This window comes from Chiloscyllium plagiosum, unplaced genomic scaffold (assembly GCF_037043375.1).
Source record: "Chiloscyllium plagiosum isolate Xiang-an unplaced genomic scaffold, Cpla_swu_hap1 HiC_scaffold_17, whole genome shotgun sequence".
Classification (NCBI taxonomy): Eukaryota; Metazoa; Chordata; class Chondrichthyes; order Orectolobiformes; family Hemiscylliidae; genus Chiloscyllium; species Chiloscyllium plagiosum.
Window position 1 is genome coordinate 20056947 of NW_028270155.1, and position 25547 is coordinate 20082493.

Consider the following 25547-nt stretch of genomic DNA (forward strand, 5'->3'; position numbering starts at 1 on the left):
TCTTGGAGTCCATGTACATAGATCTCTGGAAGTTGCCACCCAGGTTGATAGTGCTGTTAAGAAGGCATACAGTATGTTAGGTTTTACTGGTAAAGGTATTGAGTTCCGGAGCAGTAATGTCATGCTGCAACTATACAAAACGCTAGTGCGGCTGCACTTGGAATATTGTATACAGTTCTGGTCACCCCATTACAGGAAGGATGTGGAAACATTGAGAAAGGTGTAGAGGAGATTTACCAGGATGTTGCCTGGTCTGGAGGGAAGGTCTTATGAGGAAAGGCTGAGAGACTCGGGTCTGTTTTCATTGGAGAGAAGAAGGTTAAGAGGGGATTGGATAGAGACATACAAGATGATCAGAGGATTAGATAGGGTAGACAGTGAAAGTCTTTTTCCTAGGATGATGATGTCAGCTTGTACGAAGGGGTATAGCTACGAATTGAGGGGTGATGGGTTTAAGACAGATGTCAGAAGCAGGCTCTTTACTTAAATTGGTAAGGGCATGGAATGCCCTGCCTGCCAATATAGTTAACTCAGCCACATTAGGGGCATCTAAACAGCCCTTGGATAAGCACATGGATGATGAGGGGGATGGGCTTAGATTAGTTCACAGGTTGGTGCAACTTCGAGGGCTGAAGGGCCTGTTCTGCACTGTATTGTTCTATGTTCTAGGTGACTAAGTTGGGGTCTTGAGCTGCAATATTGTTTTAGGCTGGGTTTGCTGAAAGACAAAAGAGTTGAAGTGTATTCCAGCAACAGGCACTGGGATGCTAGTGTTACAGCTAGTTGCTACTCATGTAGTCTACTAGTGCTCATTAAAGAGACCACATAGTGTTTGTGTGGCTAGCACCTGGCCTACTCTCCTGTGCTAAATGGAAACTGTCTTCTTGTAAAGTGCTACAGTCACTAGGCTGATTGAATTGGTAACATTTATTGACCAGTTGGGCAACTTGCTAGAGTGGGTCATGAGAACCACTTGTCACTACCAGGAGATAAAAACTGCAGCTCTGTTAACCTGCTTGATTGTCATCCCATTTGGTGAAAATTAAAATATTCTCAAAAAAAAGAATTAGTTTGAAGCTGAAATTTAGCTGTATCCCTTTAAAGCCATTGAAGCTTAACAAATATCGACTATTCATTTAATATGATGGAGATAACAAACAGTCTGCGAAAATATATATGGCAGAGAATTCCCCAGCTATGGAGTACATTTCCAAAGGTAGAAGGTAATTTGTCTCTGCCAATCAGCCCTTTTCTTTATGCAATGCAAGCCCATTCAGAAGATCCGATTTTCTAATTTTTCAGATGTGGGAAATGCTCTCCATAAGCAATTGTTGCCGCTCTCTAGTTATCATCAAGTCAAACTGTGCTATGTAGATTGAGTCATGTATACATCAAACGCCAGACCAGGTAGAGGTCCCCCTCCAAGCCACTGTGCATTCAGACTTGGCGGCTCAGTGGCTATGGGTGGATCATTGGTTAGCAGTGCTGCCTCACAGCACGAGGGATCCAGGTTCAATACCAGACTTGGGTGACTGCCTGTGTGGAGGTTGCGTATTTCCCCCCATGTCGGCATGTTTTCTGCCAGATGCTCTGGTTTCCTCCTACAATCCAAAGATGTGCGGGGATGTGGAGGGTAGGAGAGCTGGGTCTGGGTGGGATACTCATTGTAGGGCTGGTACAAACTTGATAGGCTGAATGGCATTTTTCTTCACTGCGGGGATTCTATGATTCTTTTAGTGTCCCTGGATCAAAGCCCTGGAACTCCCTTCCTAACAACATGGCAGGTGTGCTGATGCCAAATAGATTTCAGCAGCTCACCACCACCTTCTCAAGGGCAACTAGGGATGGGCAATAAATGAAGGCCTCAAGGTCAAGATTAGAGTGGTGCTGGAAAAGCACAGCAGGTCAGGCAACATCCAAGGAGCAGGAAAATCGATGTTTCAGGCAAAAGCTGAAGGGTTTTTGCCAGAAATGTCGATTTTCCTGCTCCTCAGACGCTGCCTTCCCTGTCGTACTTTTCCAGCACCACTCTAATTTTTACTCTGATCTCCAGCATCTGCAATCCTCACTTTCGCCTAATAAATGACAGCAAGGCCCACATCTCCTGAGTAAAGTGAGAAAAGCAGCTCATTCTTTTCCCCATAGGAAAGCAATCCTGACCATTCATTTCTAAATCAACATCGATGCATTTGTATTTTATTCCATCAGTCACATACCATGGTAACAGCATCCTTCCAGAATAAAGAATTTCACATATGGTCTTACTTTGGACATGGATTTATTGGATGCCTTTTCACTCACTTTACACCTTTGCTTTTTCAGTTGTGAAGCACTTTTTTGACTTCTGCCCAAAACTAGCGACAATGGACTCAATGCAACTCCTCCAGTGTGATTTCTTGTCTGACATGTTGGCATCCGACCTATATGACTGTTACCAAGAGTAAGCCAGTGAAACCCTTTTCCACTCCAAGTCCACATCAATGAGCTGTACCATGGCCCTGCTTGTGAAATAGCTTTCACAAGGTCTCCCATGAGAGTCACTTCCTTTGAGAAAATGCTTCCTGAATGGTCTGTATCACCTATTTTTGTTAAGAGCATTCTGGCAACTTAAGGTACATAAAACAAATCCTACTGTAGTCAAGTTCTAACAGACCATATTTCTAATGTTAACAGCAAAGCTACTGGATTCCATAAATTCTTAACATAAACAGGTGGACAACAGAAAAATATTGAATCTTATCATCTGTAGGGAGTAAACTTAAATAGTATCAATCATAAAAAAAAATATGATTTATGTTCTCTTGTGTATCAATTAATCTTGCGAGTGCAAAGCCATTAATTTGCATTCGATGTTTTCTATTAGGCTGAAAAGAAACTGAATACAATGTCTGTTGCAATATTTCAAACAGATTTTCAATCAATTAATCTGTTCAGGAATGTTATATCCCACATTTGGAGCAGGTGTGACTTGAACCTGGTCTCCTGGCCCAGAGGTGGGGGGACACTATCATAACAGCCCTCTGCAGTATTTCATGTGCTTTCTAATATTACAGAGGCAATCATTTTATGTCAGATATCACATCCAGATAGTAGTATCTGGTCAATAATACCTGTATCACAACAATACCTGCTCAAATGCATTTAATTTCATTGGCTGTTCATGAATGTGTATTGTTTCATTTTGTTCAACTAATCTTTCATGTCTAAATGAGGCACGACATGTAAAATCAAATTACAAATAAGCTGCCTTTGTTGCACCCTGCACTTCTCAACATGATCAATTCTTTTAAAACATATTTACGTGTGAAATTTGCTGCCAACGTTTTTGGTACTCAATCAGATTACTGGCTGCTTGGTTTTTCAGTGGTTTGAATTTTAGATCTATTGCCTCTTTGACTCTTGGCAAGTTCAACTCTAATCACACTCCCACTTATACTTAGCCCAGTAAGGGAGGTTACAGCTTCTTCTGCAGTGACCTCGTCCTTGTAATCAAGAAAAGCCCTGTGTTGGGCCCCCTGCCAACTCAGACGCAATGGAACTGCATTGTGCTCTCTTAAGGTATTCTTTAATTCACTGACCCTCAGACTATGAGGTAGGTTACCCATATAAATTGAAGTAACTCTGGTTGGAGCATTAGGCTGGTTTTTACAGCTAGGTTCTTTATGTTCTTCACTAGCTTCAGTATTTCTGGCCATTTCCATTGCATTAGTTTTAACTTTGGTTGCACCTCCACCTTTCCCGGATGATATTCTTTTCTCTAATAGTCTCTGGAGTTCTTTCTTCTCTGCGTGCCTTTCCTCCTTCAGAGCAACATCCTTTCCTGCTTTTCGTTCCCTGAACTGAAGGCTTTTAAGGATTGGAATTTTTTCCATCATATTTGAATCCACCTGAGCACCAAGAAAGGAAAACACAAACATCAAGATCAGAAGAATTATGCACATGTGAGAAGGAACAGATTGAGGTGAGTTCATATCCTTGAAAGCTGTGTCACAGTTAGACAGGGTGGTAAAGAAGGTGTTAGCACGCTGGCCTTCATTTGCTCAAACCACTGAGCATAGCAATTGGGACGTCATTTTGTGGTTGTACAGGACATTGGTGAGGCTGCTTTTGGAGTACTGTGCACAATTCTGGTCACCCTGCTGTAGGAAGGAGAGTTGGACTGAAGGGTCTGTTTCCATGCTGTATACTATGATTTTAAGGTCACTTCTTCAAGGTAAATGGGAATTTTCAAATTAGCCTGTGGACCTCCTGTAGCTTGGGGAACAGGCAATTACCTCAAGGCAATATCCCAATAGCAGACTAGGGAGCCAGTATAATCTTCAAGGCCTGTCCTGCCTCACTGACCTCATTACAATTTCATATTGCCCAATGCGGGAGTATCCCTCCACAATGATGCAGCTATGACCATTTCTGAGTTTAAAAGTTTCTGTAAGGATACCTCCCGATGTAGCTCCTTCCATACTGGAGGACCTTCGTTGGCTTTGTGGCTTGGCAAGCCCCCCTCGCCCCCACCACAAGGATTACATCCCAAGGCTGTTAGTTGACTAATTCAGGAAATAAACTGCCGGTTGACTGTTTCCCACATATTGTAGAGTCATTTAAACCCAGTCAGGGCCCTGACTCAAAACCCAGAATCCTGCCAGCAACTTAGATGTTCTCACAGACATCATAATGGCACACAACGTCCATTGAAATACGGTTTTTAAGAGGTTGTATTTGTAATTATGTTGCAATAATGTGGTTCACTAACGTATGTGCAATTCTCAAATACAGCTGTGCTTTCATAGAATGCAAAGTGGGATACAGGCACTTCCTCACTGGAAAGAGACTGAGAAACATGGATGGTAAGAGGGGATCGAATATAAGGGTCGCTGTATAAGACACTTCAGACCTCAGCTGGAATAGAGCATACAATCCTGGATGACATGTTATAGCAAGAATGTGAATGTATTGGAGGGAGTGCAGCAGTGTTTTACAAGAATGATTCCAAGCATGAAGAATTTCAGTTATGAAAATATGATTGAGCAAAATGGAACTGTTTTCCTTTGAGGGAAGGAGACTAAGAGGAGACCTGATAGACGTTTTCAAAATCATGAGCAGACTGAATAGAGCAAATGCTGAGAAATTGTTCCCAATTTACAAGAACAAGAGGGCCATGGATTTAAAGTGATCTGCAAAAGAAGAAAGGGTGAAGTGAAGAAAGATGCTTTCACTCAGCGAGTAGTTACGGCATGGAATGCACTGCCTGGGAATGTGGTGGAAGCAGGTTTAACTGAGGGCATTGGATGATTATTTAGATAAAAATAACATGCAAAGGTATGGGGTAAAAGCAGATTAGCACTAGGCAGTAATGCTCTTTTGGAGAGTTGATGCAGGAATGATGGCTGAACGGTTCCTTTCTGTGTCGATTGTGTTGCCGTTGTCCTGAAAAAGAACAACGAGACCAGCACTTTGACAGAAGTAAAGAATAATTCTTTCAGGAATTCAAAGAATAAAAAAGTATTGTAAACCTTTGACCAAATAATTCCTTGAGGCTTGGAACAGCTGCAGTTTGTTTTTATCACTTGGCTAGGTGTAAGGATGTAGTCTACAGTGAGATCATGGCTGTCCATCAGCTCTTCTGGGATATCAAGCAACTAGAAAAATGACATAAAAAACACAGAAATCGATTATAACTCATGTAACTGGTTTCATTGATTTTGTCCCAGAATTCACAAAGATTTCCAATAGCCTGTAAGTGTTACCATGTACGAAACAAATTAACTTACTAATAATACCCTGCCAATCTGACATAATTTACTACAGCTGGCATTCACTCTGGATTGCTGCTGAGACAGCACCCTCTGGCATCCTCTCTGAGCCACTGAACTGTACTGAGAGGCATACTATTTGGCACCTTTGGCAGTGACTGAATTAAAGGAAAAATTGAAGTATCAGGCTCCTATAGCAAACATACATGCAGGCGTTTATTTTTTTTTCCAATTTATTTAGAACTTTAAACCATGTTTAAATGTTTACCTTGTCACAACTGGCTTCCTGATTGGAGTTGGAGATTTTGCACCATCTTCCGATGTTAAGCAGTGAGGTGTGAGACTTCAGTCTTCAGGTCTCACTGTGTTTAATTCACCCCAAGCCACGGAGATGTTCACAGATCAACACCTTTCACAGCTACTTTTATATACTTACAAACACTTTAACGTCTCATGTTAATAAACCAGATGGTCCTTCCAGTAGCTACTTGTAAAGTCTTTTCCCATCTGAACAGCAGTTCCAAAATGATTTCTTTTTTTTGAACAGCAATACTTATATAAGACAGTGACACCTTTGCCTCTTCGCCTTGGCGATCTGTCTAGGGGCACTCAGGCTAATGCCATACCTTTCTTCTCCTTGCCCAAGGTTGGCATGATTTCTCTTGAATGGGTAACTTGTTCTGTAGGAAAGTGTAATCTGTGTTCAACTGGGTACGTTTTGCCAGGTTTGAGCAGCTGTTTAGAAGTGAGTACCCTTTATGAGCAAGAAAAGCTTGGATCTTTGCCTGGGTGAGAAATGCGAACTGTACCATCTGTCCTTGCTTAGAAAAGCAAAGAGACCAGTTTTGGAGAGCAAATGGATGAATTGTATAGTGCAAATTTTGTTGATGCTGTTGTAAGCTGTATTTATTTCCCTTTAATACTTCACCTGTGCTGGGATCATTATGCACTGCTGGTGATTAAGCAACTAGAAAAGTGAAATAATTCTAAAGATGAAATTTTAGGAAATAAAGGATTGCTGAACACTCTGGACACAAACTGAGCATGAAGAATCTGTTTGCCTCAGAAAGCTTACCCAACTTTCAATATAGGTTAATTGGTGGAGTATATCAGCCAAAGGATTATTAAGATTACAGGTGGGGGAAGCTGCAGATGAGTTGAACCTTGCAAATTTGGGCTGATAAAAATCATAATAACAATTTTGAATAAAGATCAAATGCATTCAGCACTGGAAGAAAACTGAGCAAATAACTATAAACAAAGGCAAGGAATTTAATGAATCAGTGCAACAATGCTTCCTTGCTAAGCACAACAAACACCGTGATCAGAAAAGGCCTTGTATTTGTTCAGTGGGTACAAAACATTCAAAGGCAACCATTTTAATACTTCGGTGGACTTCATTTTATAAAAGACTGTTTCTCACTGTGAGTGGTAATAATGCAGGAACAGTTTCGTTAGAAAGAAGTGGTCAGAGGTGAATTGAAGGAGGAATTGCAATTGACAATGATTTATTGGAATTGACGACCAAATGATATTATTGCTGAACTATTATTCCTGAGAGGTAGTTAATGTCCTGGAGATCTGGGTTTGAATCCCACCATGGCAGATGATTGAATTTAAATTCAATAAAAATCTGGAATTAAGAATCAAACGATGACCATGAATCAATCTTTTGTTGATTATCAGGAAAAACCCATCTGGTTCACTAATGTCCTTGAGGGAAGAAACTGCCATTCTTACTTGGTCTGTTCTAAATGTGACTCCTGACCCACAACAAGGTGGTTGACTCTTAACTTCAACTCTGGTGAAACTTGAATGTTTGATGAGCACTCAATACTCTAAACTGTTAAACACATTAAAGATATATAGAAGAAAGCTGAATGGAGCTTTTAAGTTATAAGGAAAGGTAGGTTAAGTTTTTTTCACTACAGCATAGAAGATTGAGGGGTGACCTTATATTGATTTATAAAATCATGAGTGGCATGAATAGCCATGGTCTTTTTCCGAAAGTGAAGGGGGTTCAAATCTAAGGGACATATTTTTAAGGTGAGAGGAGAACGTTTTAAAAAGGACATGACAGGCAACATTTTGACACAGAAAGTGGTTAGTGGGTGGAATGAACTGCCAGAAGAAGTGCTGGATACAAGCACAGTTACAATATTTAAAATACATTTGCATAAGTGCAGGAGTAGGAAAGGGATATGTGGCTTGGAGGGATACGTGCCAAATGCAGGTTGGTGGGACTAATTTAGTTTGGGAACATGATCAGAATGGACTGGTTGGACTGAAGGGTCTGTTTTCACGTTGTATGATCCTATGACAAACCATTCAATAAAAACTTCAAGCACCATTAGGATATGGGTTCGCTGAGTTTTTGGAACGAGATCTCCAAGGTTCAAAATAGGGACTCATATGTGATCGAGCTTGAAGATCTTGGGGACAGACTATATATGGTTTGTTGAAGGAGCAGGTGAATTGCCTTTTCTTGTTAGAAGCAAAATACCACCTAACTACATTTCCCATAGAGTTGATGGCAATGATGGAACTGTAGTCATTTTCAACTCCAGTTTTTGATTTTTTTTCTCATAGAATCCCAACAGTGTAGAAAGAGGCCATTCGGCCCATCAAGTCTGCACTGACACATGGAATTGATCCCACCCAGACCTCCTACCCTATCTCCGTAACCCCGCATTTACTATGGCTAATACATTAACCTGCACATCTTTGAACTGTGAGAGGAAACCGGAGCACCCAGAAGAAACCCACGCAGACAGAGGGAGAGTGTACAAACTCCATACAGTCAGCCAGCCAAGACTGGAATTGAACCTAGGTGCCTGGCACTGTGAGGCAGTAGTGCTCACCACTGAGCCAATGTGCCACCCAGATTACCACTCGTCTGAAGATTGTGTCATCAGCACTCTCTTTTGTTTGCATTATCATCATCTCTTTGACATTTACTCATGCTTTTGTATTATCACAGATCTTCCCTTTGGTTCTTTCTGAGTCCCCCCAACTATCTTTCCCTGCTTCTGGACTTACTTAAAAGCTGTTACATTTGTCTAACTTTTTTTGGTTCAGATGTAAGGTCTTTGACTTGAAACATAGGGTTCCATTTTAACAGAATTGATTTAATAGTTTTGTGGAGAGTTCCATTATGCAAGGTCTACCTATTTCTCTCGACTACCATAAATCCCTCTCACCAAGGGTTATGGTCTACTCCTCTCAATGTCACATGCAACAACTTCCCTTACCACAACTCCATCCTCCCAAACTCTACTAACCTCACGCAGCATCTTGTACTCTGCCTACTCATTCACATCTCATCACATGTCCCAACAGTGCCTGCAGTAAAACCTATGCAGCCACCTTTACCTCAATCAATCCCTCCCTTCTCTCACTCCAGGAGAAAAGGGTCCACAATAGGATAGAATCAACTGGGATAGGTAGTGGAGTGATTTGACATTCAGCTCGCCCGCACGATAAGGAGATTTAAGAGGGAAATCATGAGGACAAAACGGGGACATGAGATAGCTTTGGCAAACAGAATTAAGGAGAATCCAAAGGGTTTTTACAAATATATTAAGGACAAAAGGGTAATTAGGGAGAGAATAGGGCCCCTCAAAGATCACCAGGGCGGCCTTTGTGTGGAGCCACAGAAAATGGGGTAGATACTAAATGAATATTTTGCATCAGTATTTACTGTGGGAAAGGATATGGAAGATATAGACTGTAGGGAAATAGATGGTGCCATCTTGCAAAATGTCCATATTACAGAGGAGGAAGTGCTGGATGTCTTGAAACGGTTAAAGGTGGATAAATCCCCAGGACCTGATCAGGTGTGCCTGGGAACTCTGTGGGAAGCTAGAGAAGTGATTGCTGGGCCTCTTGCTGAGATATTTGTATCATCGATAGTCACAGATGAGGTGCCAGAAGACAGGAGGTTGGCTAACGTGGTTAAGAAGGGCGGTAAAGCAAGCCAGGGAACTATAGACTGGTGAGCCTGACCTCGGTGGTGGGCAAGTTGTTGGAGGGAAACCTGAGGGATAGGATGCACATGTATTTGGAAAGGCAAGGACTGATTCGGGATAGTCAATATGGCTTTGTGCATGGGAGATCATGTCTCACAAACTTGATTGAGTTTTTTGAAGTGACAAAGAAGATTGATGAGGGCAGAGCAGTAGATGTGATCTATATGAACTTCAGTAAGGTGTTCGACAAGGTTCCCCATAGGAGACTGATTAACAAGGTTAGATCTCATGGAATACCGGGAGAACTAGCCATTTGGATACAGAAATGGCTCAACGGTACAAGACAGAGGGTGGTGGTGGAGGGTTGTTTTTCAAACTGGAGGCCTGTGACCAGTGGAGTGCCACAAGGATGGGTGCTGGGCCCTCTACGTTTTGTCATTTACATAAATGATATAGATGTGAGTATAAGAGATACAGTTTGTAAGTTTGCCGATGACACCAAAATTGGAGGTGTAACGGACAGCGAAGAGGGTTACCTCAGATTACAAGAGGATCTGGACCAGATGGGCCAATGGGCTCAGAAGTGGCAGATAGAGTTTAATTCAGATAAATGCGAGGTGCTGCATTTTGGGAAAGCAAATCTTAGCAGGACTTATACCCTTAATGGTAAGGTCCTAGGGAGTGTTGCTGAACAAAGAGTGCAGGTTCATAGCTCCTTGAAAGTGGAGTCACAGGTACATAGGATCGTGAAGAAGGCGTTTGGTATGCTTTCCTTTATTGGTCAGAGTATTGAGTACAGGGGTTGGGAGGTCATGTTGCAGCTGTACAGGACATTGGTTAGGCCACTGTTGGAATATTGCGAGCAAATCTGGTCTCCTTCCTACCTGAAAGATGTTGTGAAACTTGAAAGGGTTCAGAAAAGATTTACAAGGATGTTGCCAGCGTTGGAGGATGTGAGCTACAGGGAGAGGCTGAACAGGCTGGGGCTGTTTTCCCTGGAGCGTCGGAGGTTAAGGGGTGACCTTATAGAGGTTTACAAAATTATGAGGAGCATGGATAGGATAAATAGACAAAATCTTTTCCCTGAGGTCGGGGAGTCCAAAACTAGAGGGCATAGGTTTAGGGTGAGAGGGGAAAGATATAAAAGAGACTTAAGGGGCAACTTTTTCACGCAGAACGTGGTACGTGTATGGAATGAGCTACCAGAGGAAGTGGTGGAGGCTGGTACAATTGCAACATTTAAGAGGCATTTGGATGGGTATATGAATAGGAAGGGTTTGGAGGGATATGGGCCGGGTACTGGCAGGTGGGACTAGATTGGGTTGGGATATCTGGTCGGTGTGGACAGGTTGGACCGAAGGGTCTGTTTCCATGCTGTACATCTCTATGACTCTAAGCATGGAGCCTGTTCATGCTGTGACATCATGACCTGACTATCAGATAGGAAGCAGTGTCCATTATTCTCCCATTATCATCACTGAGAATGAACTCTTAACATGCTTGAATATCAATCTATCCTTAGGTCGCTTCACTTACTCATGTCCCTAGAGGGTACCAATGGTATCAGCACAATGCCAGCCTCTAAGCAGCCTGCCCTGCATCTCCACCTCTGAGGAAGAAGCCACAGATCCCTCCGAAAGGACACTTCAAGGCTCAGATACTGGCATTCTAGTGGATAGTTTTGCTAGATTAGAACCAGAAACACCTGCTGGTGAGCACATCACAATGAAAGATGCCATTACGATTCAAAATGCAACAACAAAGTGAAGAACTGTCTTGTAAGTGGATCGGAGATGTGCCAAAAGGGTTCCGTCAGGTATGTTTCAGATGCAATGGTCTGCAGCCACTGAACATGAACAGTGCCTGAGAGTTTGGTGTCTCATGTTCAAGATGGAAGCCTGAGGACCAAGGTGCAGGTTAGAATCAGTGGTTACTACTCTGGCTTTCATGTTGGTATTGTCACCACCTGGTTTCTAACAGGTAGCTAGGAGACTGCATAGCAATGAGGTGAAATTAGGTGTTAATGAGATGCTAATATCTTTCATCATTCACGAGTGAGCATCATGTCTCAATGTTCAACATTTACGTGGAAGATAGCACTTTGGCTCTCAATGTTGAGAAGTTCCTCGCTGGCTATCACACGATGTTCTCAAGTTTCTCACCAATGGCTATGTCGTTCATGGGTGGGAAAATTCTGCCAATGAAACTTACTTCTGTCTTTCCAAAGGTATTATCTGACCAATTGAGTATTGAGCATTTTCTGTTTCTAACTAAATTAGTTCTGAACTAAATTCATTTGGTGGCATTGGTTGAAGGAGCAATGTCAGTGAAGACGCCCCTTACAAACCATACCCTGAGATCTTGAATGATCAACTACACTGACAGGGCCTTAGCTTAACATCATACTCAAAAAGAAAAACATTTCCAATGATGTAGTAGTGTCAATCTAAGCAAAGAGCTCAAAAACATAAGCATGACTTTAACCACAAGTCAAAATAATACCACAACCAAATTAATTTGGAGATGCCGGTGTTGGACTGGGATGTACAAAGTTAAAAATCACACAACATCAGGTTATTGTCCAACAGGTTTAATTAGAAGCACTAGTTTTCAGAGTGCTGCTCCTTCATCACAACCACTTGATGAAGAAGCGTTGTTCCGAAACCTAGTGCTTCCAAATTAAACCCGTTGAACTATAACCTGGTGTTGTGTGATTTTTAACAACCAAGTTGATTGTTTTAATATCGTTTGACATAGGTCATGTAATGTTAACAGGATTGCCATTTGTAAAGAATGAAATTGCTTATTCAGTTACTCTCCTGTATCTTGTATCCATCTTCAGATTAGGACAACTGCTCATGCATCAACAGGCTCTAATAAATTGCTCCTCAAACTCCTTTGGTTGAAAAATCCCCTTCAGTTGTGTTATTAATCATGGAACCTCAATTTGATTTATTATTGTCACATATATCTAAGTAAGGTAAACAGTTTTGTTTTGCAAGAAGTACAACAGATCATAACATATAAAGACACAAAGACCATATGGTGATTGAACAGGACGAGGATTGAACAATGGTTGTAAAGAAGGTGTACAAAAAGCAAGTTTGGGAACTACTGTTCTAACAGACAGGAAGAAGTCAGTCAGAAGAAATGGACCAGAATATCAAAATAATAGGTGTGTTTTCTTAAAGTTGAAACCATTGTGGTTAGAATCATACTACACTGAAAGAGGCTATTAATTCCAACAATCCTGTTCTAGCTCTCTGAAAGCATTTAAAACTGGTCCCACTCCCATTGCTCATTCCCATAATCCTGCATACATTTCTTTCAGTAAATGTTAGTAAAAAATCCATTTTGATCTTTTTTTTAATTCATCTGCTACTATCACCCTTTCAGGAAATGTACTTCAGGTCTTAGCTTGTTGCATAAATAAATGCCTCCTGTTCTCACCTCCTCTCTGGCCAACATTTTACCAATGATTTGGGACGGCATGGTGGCTCAGGGATTAGCACTGCTACCTCACAGCACCAGGGACCTGGGTTTGATTCCAGCCTCGGGTGACTATGTGGAGTTTGCACATTCTCCCAGTGTCTGCATGAGTTTCCTCCAGGTGCTCCGATTTCCTCCCACAGTCCAAAGATGTGCAGGTTAGATGGATTGGCTGTGCTAAAATGTCCAGACTGTCCAGGGACGTGCAGGCTAGGGAGACTACCCATGAGAAATGCAGGGTTGTAGGGATAGGATTGGGGAATGTATCTGGGTGGGATGCTCTTCAGAGGTTTAGTGTGGACTTGCTGGACTGAATGGCCTGCTTCCACACCGTAGGGATTCTATGATAATTTGATCTGCTGTCTGGTGACTGACCATCCAACCAGTTCAAATAGATCCTCCTTCTTTACTCAATCCAAACCTACCAAGATTTTAAACATCTCACTATCTTTGTCCCTTTAACTTTTCTGCTCTTGGAAGAATAATCACAATTTCTACCATCTCTCTACACAACTGAAGTCTTTTGTTGCTCAATTCTATTAGACAAGAAAGTCACTCTGCTCTTGCAACATAGGTTTATTTTTACCCCCTCCTTTCTCAATCACATGAACAGAAAAATCACAACATTCAATTCATACAAAATTTTGGAATGAAATACATTACCCTTAGCCGTCTCTGAGCACTGACATCGTTAGGATTTCCACAAGAAACACGTACTCAGAGGTATTCAGTTACAGATTGGCTCCAGCCAAATACTTTCATTCTTCAAAATAAAAACTAAAAATGAGAGAAATGTGCAGCAGGTTGATAAACACCTTAAACAGACAGGTTAATGTTCTCATGGAACCCTTCAATAGAACAAAATGTCCTGCTGTCCACTTGCAATACTTTCAGTTTTTACTCTGGATTTCAGCATTTGTGGTTTCCTTTTTCCTCTCCTCTAGCTCCCAATTTATTTTTCTAGTTGGAAAGAAAACATTTGACTGATGGCCCCAGTCACAACATGGTTTTCAGCATGTGCAAAGGTTGGTTCATGCTCTGGTCCAAACTCAATCGCGTGTCAACTGACTGATGGGGGAAAACCAAGGTCTGTGCTTTTAAATAATGCACAAGCAGGAATAGGTTCAGAGGTAAGGTGGTGTTGCTTTCCCCTGATGTGTGACAGTCGCTGACTCTAAACGCTTTAAAGACGGAACTGGGACAGGGAACGTATCATCAGGTCAGTCAGAATGGAAGAGAAGGAGGCCATTCAGCCCATCTACTCCATACTCACTTTGTCTCAATACAGTCAGCCCCACACCCCCTCTTTATTCTTGTTGTGTAAGGCTCTGAACTGGTTAATGCTGAGGAGTGCATGAAGCACAGTTCAGTATGTCCTCATACAACGTTGTGGGGGTTTGGTGGGGGGGATCGAGTCTTGATCTTAAAGGAGATGGACTTACCATCAAGGTCTAGATTTCAAATTCTTAGTAAAAATGGGCTGAATCTTCCTTAGGTTTGGCCAAATGTCAATTTCAGGAAGTTTCATGAAGGCTTTCCCTCCATGAGCCCTAGTGACTTTTCTCACGCAATTTGATACTGCTCACTGAATTAAGTAGGCACCACGCCTCTGCAGCACTGCTGGTGTCCAGCCTTGTCCTAAAGGTACTGATCAGCGCTAGGATCTTACAGCATTCACACCACAGGTGCCATATTTCAAATGTTGCCAACCTGTTCCAAAGTAGCCCCAAGTCAGTGTGGCATCTAGGAATGTGCAGCAATGCTGTAAGAGGATTAATGACAAGGGTAAATGCCACCAACCTCTCTCTGCTAGTTCACACTCATTCCAACTGTATAACAGCACGCATCTCCCAACAAGGCGCATAGACCACCATTCTCAGTATTGCACGCAGCATCTTTTCCCAATGGCTTTCACATACTCCATCTCCCAAACTACAAACCCTGCCTTCATTCTGCACTCCTTACTCACTGCATCAGGATAGGTTGTGAGGTGCCCTAGGTTCAGACAAACGCATTGACTGACCATTGTCCACCTTAATTAGACTAAGGATTACTCCCCTTAGATTTTGAGACATGAGTACCTGGTTGAAGCAGTGTGCTTTCTGCAAAAGCTGCTGCCACATATTGTAGGTGTGATATTAAGAAATCTGCCCTCTTGAACAGTTATTACTTGGTCTGCATTAAAAAGGCAAGGTAAGGCAAGGAAGAGATGCTGTAAACATTTAAGAAGGCACAAAGTGAGTGAGAACCAAGAAAGCAAGTTAACCGCCCAAAGAAGCACTTTGAGATGGATGATTATCACTGTTTGCAGCACTAGAAGCAGCATAGCAATGTGAGGTTTTGGGGAGCACAGGGAGCAGTGCTGACATGCTGAACTGTATTACAAATTAAGCTGAGACATGCCATAATGATGCCGTGATGTGGTGCACTGGTGATGCAAAATTCCTCAAACAGGTAGACAATTGCAGTCCATGAAGTGAGTTCTGGACAAGGTGGTTGACCATAAACCATAGGAGCAGAAGTAGGCCATTTGGTCCATCTGGCCAGCTTTGCCCAAGAGGCATTTGGATGGGTATATGAATAGGAAGGGTTTGGAGGGATATGGGCCGGGTGCTGGCAGGTGAGACTATATTGGGTTGGGGTATCTGGTCGGCGTGGACAGGTTGGACCAAAGGGTCTGTTTCCATGCTGTACATCTCTATGACTCCATGACTCTATCATGGCTGAAAAGTAATCCTCATCTTCACTTTCCTACCTTATCCCCATAATCCTCGATTCCCTTTCTGATTAAAACTCTGTTAGTCTCCCTCAGCTGTTACACTTCACTGTGGTAGTCTGCTGAAAATCAAGACTTGCTATCCCCGAAGTCATCACAAAAGTTAAACATTTATAAAGTATGCTGAATTCCAAAATTTACATGTCTTTTAGACCCAGGTTGACAGAATGCATAAACTAGGTTTCTATGTTTAATCACGATTATTATTTACATATTAATAGACCCTAACCACAGCTAAACAATTATGAACTATCGACCAGTAACCCCACTCATTAAAACTTTAATCCCTTTATAAACCTGCCCCCTACATACACATACATCAGACTGGAAAGAAAACATGGGTGTGGTGACAGAAGGAAAGATAGGGAAAGCAGTTTAATGGCCCCTATCCACATGGCTCATTGAGATGGTCTTTCTGGCGAGTCAGGACAGGCTGCACCTTATTTCTCCTCCAGGTACTTGCACTTGCTTACAGAAGGTACAAGGTGGCTGATTGACATTTATCAAGTTGCTTATTGGTTAAGATTCACTGCTTACAGAACTGTTAAGGGCAAAAGAAACTGGCTTTCTTCAGACTTAAAGTGTTTTTTTTTACTGCAGAGAAAAGAGACAGCTCCTGTGCTTGCAGAGATTCGATGGCTTCTCCCAAAACATTCAAACTCCAAAGCTGTTCAGCCATCTGACAGCTGGTCTATTACCTGTTGTCAGACAAGACTACTTTATTGTTAATAATTGGTCACTAATATACAAACCAAACAGCTACTTGCGGCTGTATATGCTCTGTCAATATACAGGTACCTGACTTCAGTACAGCAGTATCCAGACATCCAATTCTACTTGAACAAGCAGCAGTAAAAACAAACACTCGCAATAAATGTCACCTAATCCGCTTCTATCAAATGTAGCTATCTTTTACACTATCTTCAGTTTTTAAGAGTTTTTTTTTCAGTTTTAGTCCATAATCAATAATAGAGAAAAATAAAAAGATACAGTCCATATAGAGTCTGGGACTTAATGACAAAGCTCTTCATGATAAAGAACTGCAGAGATTCACTACCATTTGAGAGAAAAAATTCCTCCTCTTTGAAACAAATGACCCCTTAATCTGGGATTAGGCTCTTGGGTCCTATACTCTCCCACAAGGGGGTACAACCTCTCCACAGCCCCCTTAAGAGTCATGTATGTTTCAATAAGGTCTCCTCTTGTTTTCTATACTTTAATCAACTCAACTGCTCCTCAAAAGAAAATCTTACCATTCTTGAAATCAATCTACGAAATGTTCTCTGGATTGCTAACATTGCCAGAATGTTTCTCCTTGGATAAAGGTATCAAAATTGTTGTCTGTATTCCAGTTGTTATCCTCAGCTCTTGCCATCACACCTCTTTTTGCAACATGGGTGATATAATGTCCATCATTCATGTCTCTAATACATATTGTAAATAATTGTGACCTGAGCATTTATCCCTGTGGCATGACGGTAGTTAAGAGTACCAAATCAAAAATGTCCCTGTCTCAATTATCTGTCTTCTTTTAGTCAGCCAACCTTCTGTCAATGCTAATGTACTAACAAAAGGTAAAGATTAAAAATCACACAACACCAGGTTATAGTCCAACAGGTTTAACTGGAAGCACACTAGCTTTCAGAGCGCCGCTCCTTCATCAGGTGCTCTGAAAGCTGGTGCTTCCAATTAAACCTGTTGGACTATAACCTGGTGTTGTGTGATTTTTAACTTTGTACACCCCAGTCCAACGTCGGCCTCTCTACCAGACTATAGGGCTGCTGTGTCATGACAGGAAGCTGACTGGTGGTGGTTTAACCTGACGGTCACCACGCCTCAGGTGAAGGGAGAGGTTGAGAAGGAGAATCCTTCATGATAATCTCAGCCGTTGCAGGAATTTAATCCAAACTGTGGGCATCACAAACCAGCCATCCAGCCAAGTTAGCTAACCAACCCCATAATATTCTACCCCTGACCAACAAGCCCCTTATTTTTTTTTTAATTGCTCTGCTAGGTTTCAAGGTAAGTGCATAGGAGCAGCTCTGGAAGCAGAAATCACTCATGAGATGCTGACTGACATGCTGAGCTTTCCAACCATATCTGCATAGCTTAGAGAGCATGCTGCTCCAAAAATCACTGGCTCCTGTCTTACTAAATAGCCTTACATGCAGTAATAGAACATAGAACAGTACAGCACAGAACAGGCCCTTCAGCCCACGATGTTGTGCCGACCATTGATCCTCATGTATGCACCCTCAAATTTCTGTGACCATATGCATGTCCAGCAGTCTCTTAAATGTCCCCAATGACCTTGCTTCCACAACTGCTGCTGGCAACGCATTCCATGCTCTCACAACTCTCTGTGTAAAGAACCCGCCTCTGACATCCCCTCTATACTTTTCTCCAACCAGCTTAAAACTATGACCCCTCGTGTTAGTCATTTCTGCCCTGGGAAATAGTCTCTGGCTATCGACTCTATCTATGCCTCTCATTACCTTGTATACCTCAATTAGGTCCCCTCTTCTCCTCCTTTTCTCCAATGAAAAAAGTCCGAGCTCAGTCAACCTCTCTTCATAAGATAAGCCCTCCAGTCCAGGCAGCATCCTGGTAAACCTCCTCTGAACCCTCTCCAAAGCATCCACATCTTTCCTATAATAGGGCGACCAGAACTGGACGCAGTATTCCAAGTGCGGTCTAACCAAAGTTTTATAGAGCTGCAACAAGATCTCACAGCTCTTAAACTCAATCCCCCTGTTAATGAAAGCCAAACAGCATATGCTTTCTTAACAACCCTGTCCACTTGGGTGGCCATTTTAAGGGATCTATGTACCTGCACACCAAGATCCCGCTGTTCCTCCACACTGCCAAGAATCCTATCCTTAATCCTGTACTCAGCTTTCAAATTCGACCTTCCAAAATGCATCACCTCGCATTTATCCAGGTTGAACTCCATCTGCCACCTCTCAGCCCATCTCTGCATCCTGTCAATGTCCCGGTGCAGCCTACAACAGCCCTCTATACTGTCAACGACACCTCCAACTCACCACCGACTTCCAGGCAGAATATTTTCCTTCTACTACCACTCACTGTCTTCTGTTGGCCAGCCAATTCTGTATCCAGACAGCTAAGTTCCCCGTATCCCATTCCTCCTGACCTTCTGAATGAGCCTACCATGGGGAACCTTATCAAATGCCTTGCTGAAGTCCATATACACCACATCCACAGCTCGAACCTCATCAGCTTTTCTAGTCATATCCTCAAAGAACTCGATAAAGGTTTGTGAGGCATGACCTGCCCCTCACAAAGCCGTGTTGACTGCATTTAATCAAGCCATGCTCTTCCAGATGGTCATAAATCCTATCCTCAGAATCCTTTCTCACACCTTGCAGACGACAGACGTGAGACTTAGTGGTCTGTAATTGCCAGGGATTTCCCTATTTCCTTTCCTGAAGAGAGGAATTACATTTGCCTCTCTCCAGTCCTCAGGTACGATTCCAGTGGAGAGCGAGGATGCAAAAATCTTCGCAAGTGGTGAAGCAATTGCATTTCTCGTTTCCCAAAGCAGCCAAGGACAAATCTGGTCCGGGCCTGGCGACTTGTCAATCTTAATGTTTGACAAAAGTTTCAGCACATCAGCTTCCTTTATCTCTATCCATTCCAGCATGCACATCTGCTCTTCAAAGGTTTTATTCACTACAAAGTTTGTTTCTTTCATAAAGACAGAAGCAAAAAACTCATTTAGGGCTTCCCCTACCTCCTCAGACTCCACACACAAGTTCCCTATGCTATCTCTGATCAGCCCTACTCTTTCTTTGACCATTCTCTTATTCCTCACATAAGTGTAAAATGCCTTTGTGTTCTCCCTAATCCTTTCTGCCAAGCCTTTCTCGTGCCCCCTCATGGCTCTCCTCAGACCATTTTTGAGCTCCTTCCTCGCCTGCCTGTAATCCTGTAGAGCTGAGCTTGACCCTAGCTTCCTCCACCTTATGTAAGCTACCTTCTTCCTTTTGACGAGAAGCTCCACCGCTCTCATCATCCAAGGTTCCTTTATCTTACTCCTTCTTGCCTGTCTCAGAGGGACATATTTATTCATCACTTGCAACAACTGTTCCTTAAACAGTCTCCACATGTCTATAGTGCCTTTACCATGGAACAATTGCTCCCAGTCCATGCTTCCTAACTCATGTCTAATCGCAACATAGTTTCCTCTTCCCCAATTAAATATCCTCCCATTTTGCCTAATTCTCTCCTTCTCCATAGCTATGTAGAATGTGAGGCAGTTATGGTCACTATCACCAAAATGCTCTCCCACCACAAGATCTGATACCTGCCCCGGCTTGTTTCCGATCACCAAGTCTAGAATGGCCTCTCCCCTCGTTGGCCTGTCAACGTACTGAGTTAGGAAACCCTCCTGAACACACTTTACAAAAACAGCTCCATTCAAATCTTCTGCTCGAAGGAGGTTCCAATCAATATTGGGAAAGTTAAAGTCACCCATTACAACAACCCTACTACGTCCACACTTTTCCAAAATCTGCCGACCTATGTTTTCTTCCATCTCCCTGCTGCTATTGGGGGGTCTGTAGTAAACTCCTAATGAGGTGACTGCTCCCTTGCTGTTCCTAATTTCCACCCATACTGACTCGGTAGACAGATCTTCCTTGACAATGGAAGTTTCTGTAGCTGTGATACCCTCTCTGATAAGTAGTGCTACACCCCCTCCTCTTTTTCCCCCTCCCTATTCTTTTTAAATGCTCTAAACCCTGGAACATCCAGCAACCATTCCTGCCCCTGAGAAACCCATGTCTCTGTTATGGCCACAACATCATAGCACCAGGTACTGATCCATGCTCTAGGTTCATCACTTTTATTCCTGATACTCCTTGCGTTAAAGCAAACACACTTTAACTGATCCCTTGGTTCCTTCCCAGGAAAATCCTTCCCACTAGCTGGTCTACCTCTTGCTATTGCCTCATCTGCATCAACTCTCACCTCTGGTATACAGCTCAGGTTCCCACCCCCCTGCCATACTAGTTTAAACCCTCTCGAACTACTTGAGCAAACCTTCCACTCAGGACATTGGTCCCCTTCAAGTTCAGATGCAACCCGTCCTTCTTGTACCGGTCACCTTCCCCAGAAGGCATCCCAATTATCTACATATCTGAAGCCCTCCCTCCTACACCAGTTGCGCAGCCACGTGTTAAGCTGCGCCCGCTCCCTGTTCCTCACCTCGCTATCTCGTGGCACCGGTAGTAAACTAGAGAACACCTCTCTTGGTGAACCTCAGCTTTTTCTTTCAATTTGACTCTTTTTGATACTATGGATGCCCAGAGAAAATGCTGAAGAACTATTACTTCTTTGACTTTCAAGTAGGAATTGAAGCCGCTAGTTTCTCTCTGACATTTGGAAAAAATAGCAACATGCTTATACATGTGACAAAGCAGACATGAAAAGGATGTTTCCTCATATATGGCAATCCAGAATGAGAAGTGATAGCTTTAGACTAAGGGGTAGCAGATTTCACACAGAGTTGAAGAGAAATTGTTGTGAATCAAAGGGCTGTGAATCTGTGTAATTATTTATCCCAAAATGCTAAAGATTCCAGAACGTTGAGTAAATTTAAGGAAGAGATAGACAGATTTTAATTAATAATGGGGGGAAGGGTTATAGAGAGCAGTCAAGCAAGTGGAGTTGAAGCCAAGATGAGACCGTGGCAGAGCAGGCTCGAGGGGCTGAAATGCCTACTCCTACTCTGAGTTCTATGTTCTTATGAGATCATGTAATAATGAGATGTTATTAGACCCTTGCCACTCTATCGATACTATATTCCAGGTCAGCAAATCCCTCGCTCTCTATAATCTTTCAGCCATGAGCAGAATATCAGAATTCTTTTTCAGATGTTTATGCCCTTCTTAGCCTTGGTTTTATTGCCTGGAAATTGTTATTTTCAGATTAAACACTATAGGACAGGACATAAGAGTTGGCTTAGGAGCGTTCTAGTTGCGATGTATTAGGCATCATAGGTTTTAGATTAGATTCCCTGCAGTGTGGAAACAGGCCCTTCAGCCCAACAAATCCACATCCAATGCTCCGAAAAGTAACTGACCCAAACTCATTTCCCTACATTTACCCCTGACACTATAGACAATTAAACTTGGCCAATTCACCTGACCTGCACATCTCTGAACTGTGGGAGGAAACCGGAACAAACTCATGCAGACACAGGGAGAATGTGCAAATTCCACACAGACAGTCGCCTGAGGCCGGAATCGAACCTGGGACTCTGGCACTGTGAGGTAGTAGTGCTAATCACTGAGCCACCATGCCACCATTTGAAACAGGCTTGATAGACCAATATGACCTTTCTAATAATTTTTAAATGTCTATGTCAAATATCTGCGATCCCTACGCTTATGATGCACACAGTAACTCTGCCCATTCTATTAGATCAAGGCTCATTTTCATATGGAGATGTCAGTAATGAACAATACTTGTGGAGTGATAAGTACCCAATGTTAATTTTTGTTTCTAAATTCCTCAATTTTTTACCTTTTGTTTAACAAACCTGACAGTCATGCACTGTGGTGACAACAACTGTGTTCTCATCAACTGCTCCCATTGATACCATCATCGCATATTCCAGGTCTGCAAATCCCTCGCCTTTTCCAATTCTCCATCCTTTACAGTAAACACAATTTAAATATTTTTTAAAAACTGCCTTTTGGACAAGGGGTAAAAATGGCCGATAGTAAGAAGAAAGTTTTGCAATTTATTTTAAAAGGTCTAAAAACTCATTTTCATATAAAAATTAACACAATTAGTTGTATGAAAAAAATATGCTGTTTTTTTTTCCAAATTCTTGTTTATTGCATACTTACAATATTATTAAAAAATGTATTTTGATGTTCTGACAAGTGAGAAGATGCACTGTTTCATAATGGGAAAATAAACTAAAAAGAGAATTGTGGCTTGAATTGTGGCTTTCAGGCTCTAAGATGTATTTGGTAATTCATTCTTTATATAAAAAAATGTTGAATACCTATTTGAAATATGGCTCAGTATTTTGAAGCTCGGTTGCTGTATCAGGTATTTGAGTTTAGTTATAGATGTAGACATCAGTTGCTTTACATATGTAGTCAAAAACCAATTTGCAAGGAATGAAATGTGTTTAATGGATGTGACCTTTGCTAACCAACCCATGTTCTGAGTGTCACCCTACATTTTTCCAAAAAATGTGTCCAAGGGCACAGCAAGTTACTAAGCTGGGGAGAATCGTAAATTGTGAGGATGACTCTGAGCAACTTCAGAGAGATGTGGACAAATTAGCCAAATGGACAGACATCTAGTAGTTGAATTTCAATGCAGAGAAATGTGAGGTAATGCATTTTTGTTGAAGAAGCATTGAGAGTCAACACGGGCTCAATGGTACACATTGAGGGAGTGCAGTGGCAGAGGAACCTCAGGGTTCACGTGCATAATTCTCCGAAGGTGGCCAGACAAGTTGAAACAATTGTTATGAAGGCTTGTAGAATCCTTGGGTTTATAAACAGAGTTTGAGTGTAAAGGCAAGACAATTATGCTATTCCTCTACAAATCATCCATCAGACCATATCTAGAGTAGTGTGTTCAGTTCTGGGCACCTTTTTGAAGGATGAATGTTAAAGCCCTGGACAGAGTTCAAAGGAGATCTACTTGAATGATATCATAAATGTGGAATTTTGATACAAGGAGAGGTGAGAGAAATTGGCTTTTTCTCCTTGGAGCAGAGAAAATTAAGAGATGACCTTATTGAGGTGCTCAAAGTAATGAACAATTCTGATAGGCCTAAGAAGGATATTCAGTTTCCAATAGTTGGTATGTCCATAACTAACAGTCATAATTTCAAGACTGTCAATGAGAGAACTAGGATTGAGATAAGGATAACCTTCTTTACGCAGAGAATTGGTAGGATTTGGAATGTGCTGCATGGAAGAGTGGTGGAAGTGGATTCCATGGAAGGTTTCAAAAGACAGCAGAATATATCTTCCAAAGTGTGAATGTAGAGAGCTACAGAGATAGGGCTGGACAGTGGGATTAGCTGGGTAGCTCTTTTGAGAGCTGGTACAGACATAATGGGCCAAATAACTTCCTTCTATGCTGTAAAATTCTATGCTCCTACATTCCCAATTTTTTAAAAGGGTCAATAATATTCTCAGTCAATTGCTCTAGGTAATAAAACACAATTTTCAAAAGTCACACCATGCTTCTTAAAATCAATCACCAAGACTAATGAGATTTTCCACATATTGCTTTCTGTTCTTGTGCATAAAAATACTAAAATATTTCAAACATTTGTCCAGATGTAGTCAATGTATGGAGTTAATGTATGTAAATGCTTAGCTCTTCTGAAATATTCTGTATTTCTGAGCTGAATACTTGTGTAATTTGAGTTTGTTTGCATTTTTCTTGCCTCTGTAGAAAATCAAAACTGCTTCACTGATACTCAAACAAAAGCACGTAAAGGCTCTAATCAAAGAAGTTGCGGGTCCTTGATAAGTATATACCTATCAGGCATGGAGGTAGTTATCAAGAGAGGGAGCCATGCTTTACTAAAAAAGTTGAAGTCAAGGGGAAGGTGAAGGCTTATGTGAGGATGAGGCATGAAGACTCAGTTAGGGGCTTGTGAGTTAGAAGTTAGCCAGAAAAGATCTAAAGAAAGTGCTAAGAAGAGCCAGGAGGGGACATGAGAAGTTCTTGATGGATAGGATCAAGGAAAACCCTAAGGTCTTCCATTGATATATCAGTAATAAAAGAATGACTAGAGTAAGATTAGGGCCAATCAAAGACAGCAATCGGAAGTTGTGTGTGGAATCTGAGGACATAGGGGAAGCGCTTAATGAATACTTTTTGTCAGTATTCATATTGATAAAGGGAAATATTAGTGAGAATACGGAGATACAGGCTACTAGATTAGATGGGATTTGTGGTTCACAAAGAGGAGGTGTAGCAATTTTAGAAGAAAATAAATTCTGAAATCAATTCTGAAAATAAATAAGATCCCTGGGCCGGATGGGATTTATCCTCAGATTCTCTGGGAAGCCACGAAGGAGATTGCAGAACCTTTGGCTTTGATCTTTATGTCATCATTGTTGATAGGAGTAGTGCCACAAGACTGGAGGATAGCAAATGTTGTCCCCTTGTTTAAGAAGGGGAGTCGGGACAACTCTGCTAATTATAGGCCAGTGAGCCTTACTTCAGTTGTGGGTAAGGTGTTGGAAAAGATTATAAGAGATAGGATTTATAGTCATCTAAAAAGAATAATTTGATTAGGGATAGTCAACATGGTTTTGTGAAGGTTAGGTCGTGCCTAACTAACCTTATTGAGTTCATCAAGAAGGTGATAAAACAGGTAGATGAAGGTAAAGCAGGTAGATGTGGTGTGTATGGACTTCAGTAAGATGTTTGATAAGGTTCCACATGGTAAGCTATTGCACAAAATACAGAGTTTCGGGATTGAAGGTGATTTAGATTAGATTAGATTAGATTATTTACAGTGTGGAAACAGGCCCTTCGGCCCAACAAGTC

The 25547-nt window shown here is 41.8% G+C and overlaps 1 protein-coding gene across 6 annotated transcripts in view; it reads right to left on the reverse strand.

Annotated features, from left to right (window-relative positions):
• Window positions 1-2015: 2015 nt before the first annotated feature.
• The window catches only part of mthfsd (methenyltetrahydrofolate synthetase domain containing), a 67258-nt gene continuing 43726 nt past the window's right edge, over window positions 2016-25547 (reverse strand). For all 6 annotated transcript variants that reach the window (XM_087995732.1, XM_043706620.2, XM_087995731.1 and 3 more), the window contains 3 exons: window positions 22549-22661; window positions 5511-5636; window positions 2016-3887 (listed from right to left, as the gene is read on the reverse strand). In XM_087995732.1, the coding sequence (XP_087851858.1) occupies window positions 3342-3887; window positions 5511-5636; window positions 22549-22661 (785 nt within the window). In that variant the 3' untranslated portion in view covers window positions 2016-3341. The remainder of the gene's footprint in view (window positions 3888-5510; window positions 5637-22548; window positions 22662-25547) is intronic.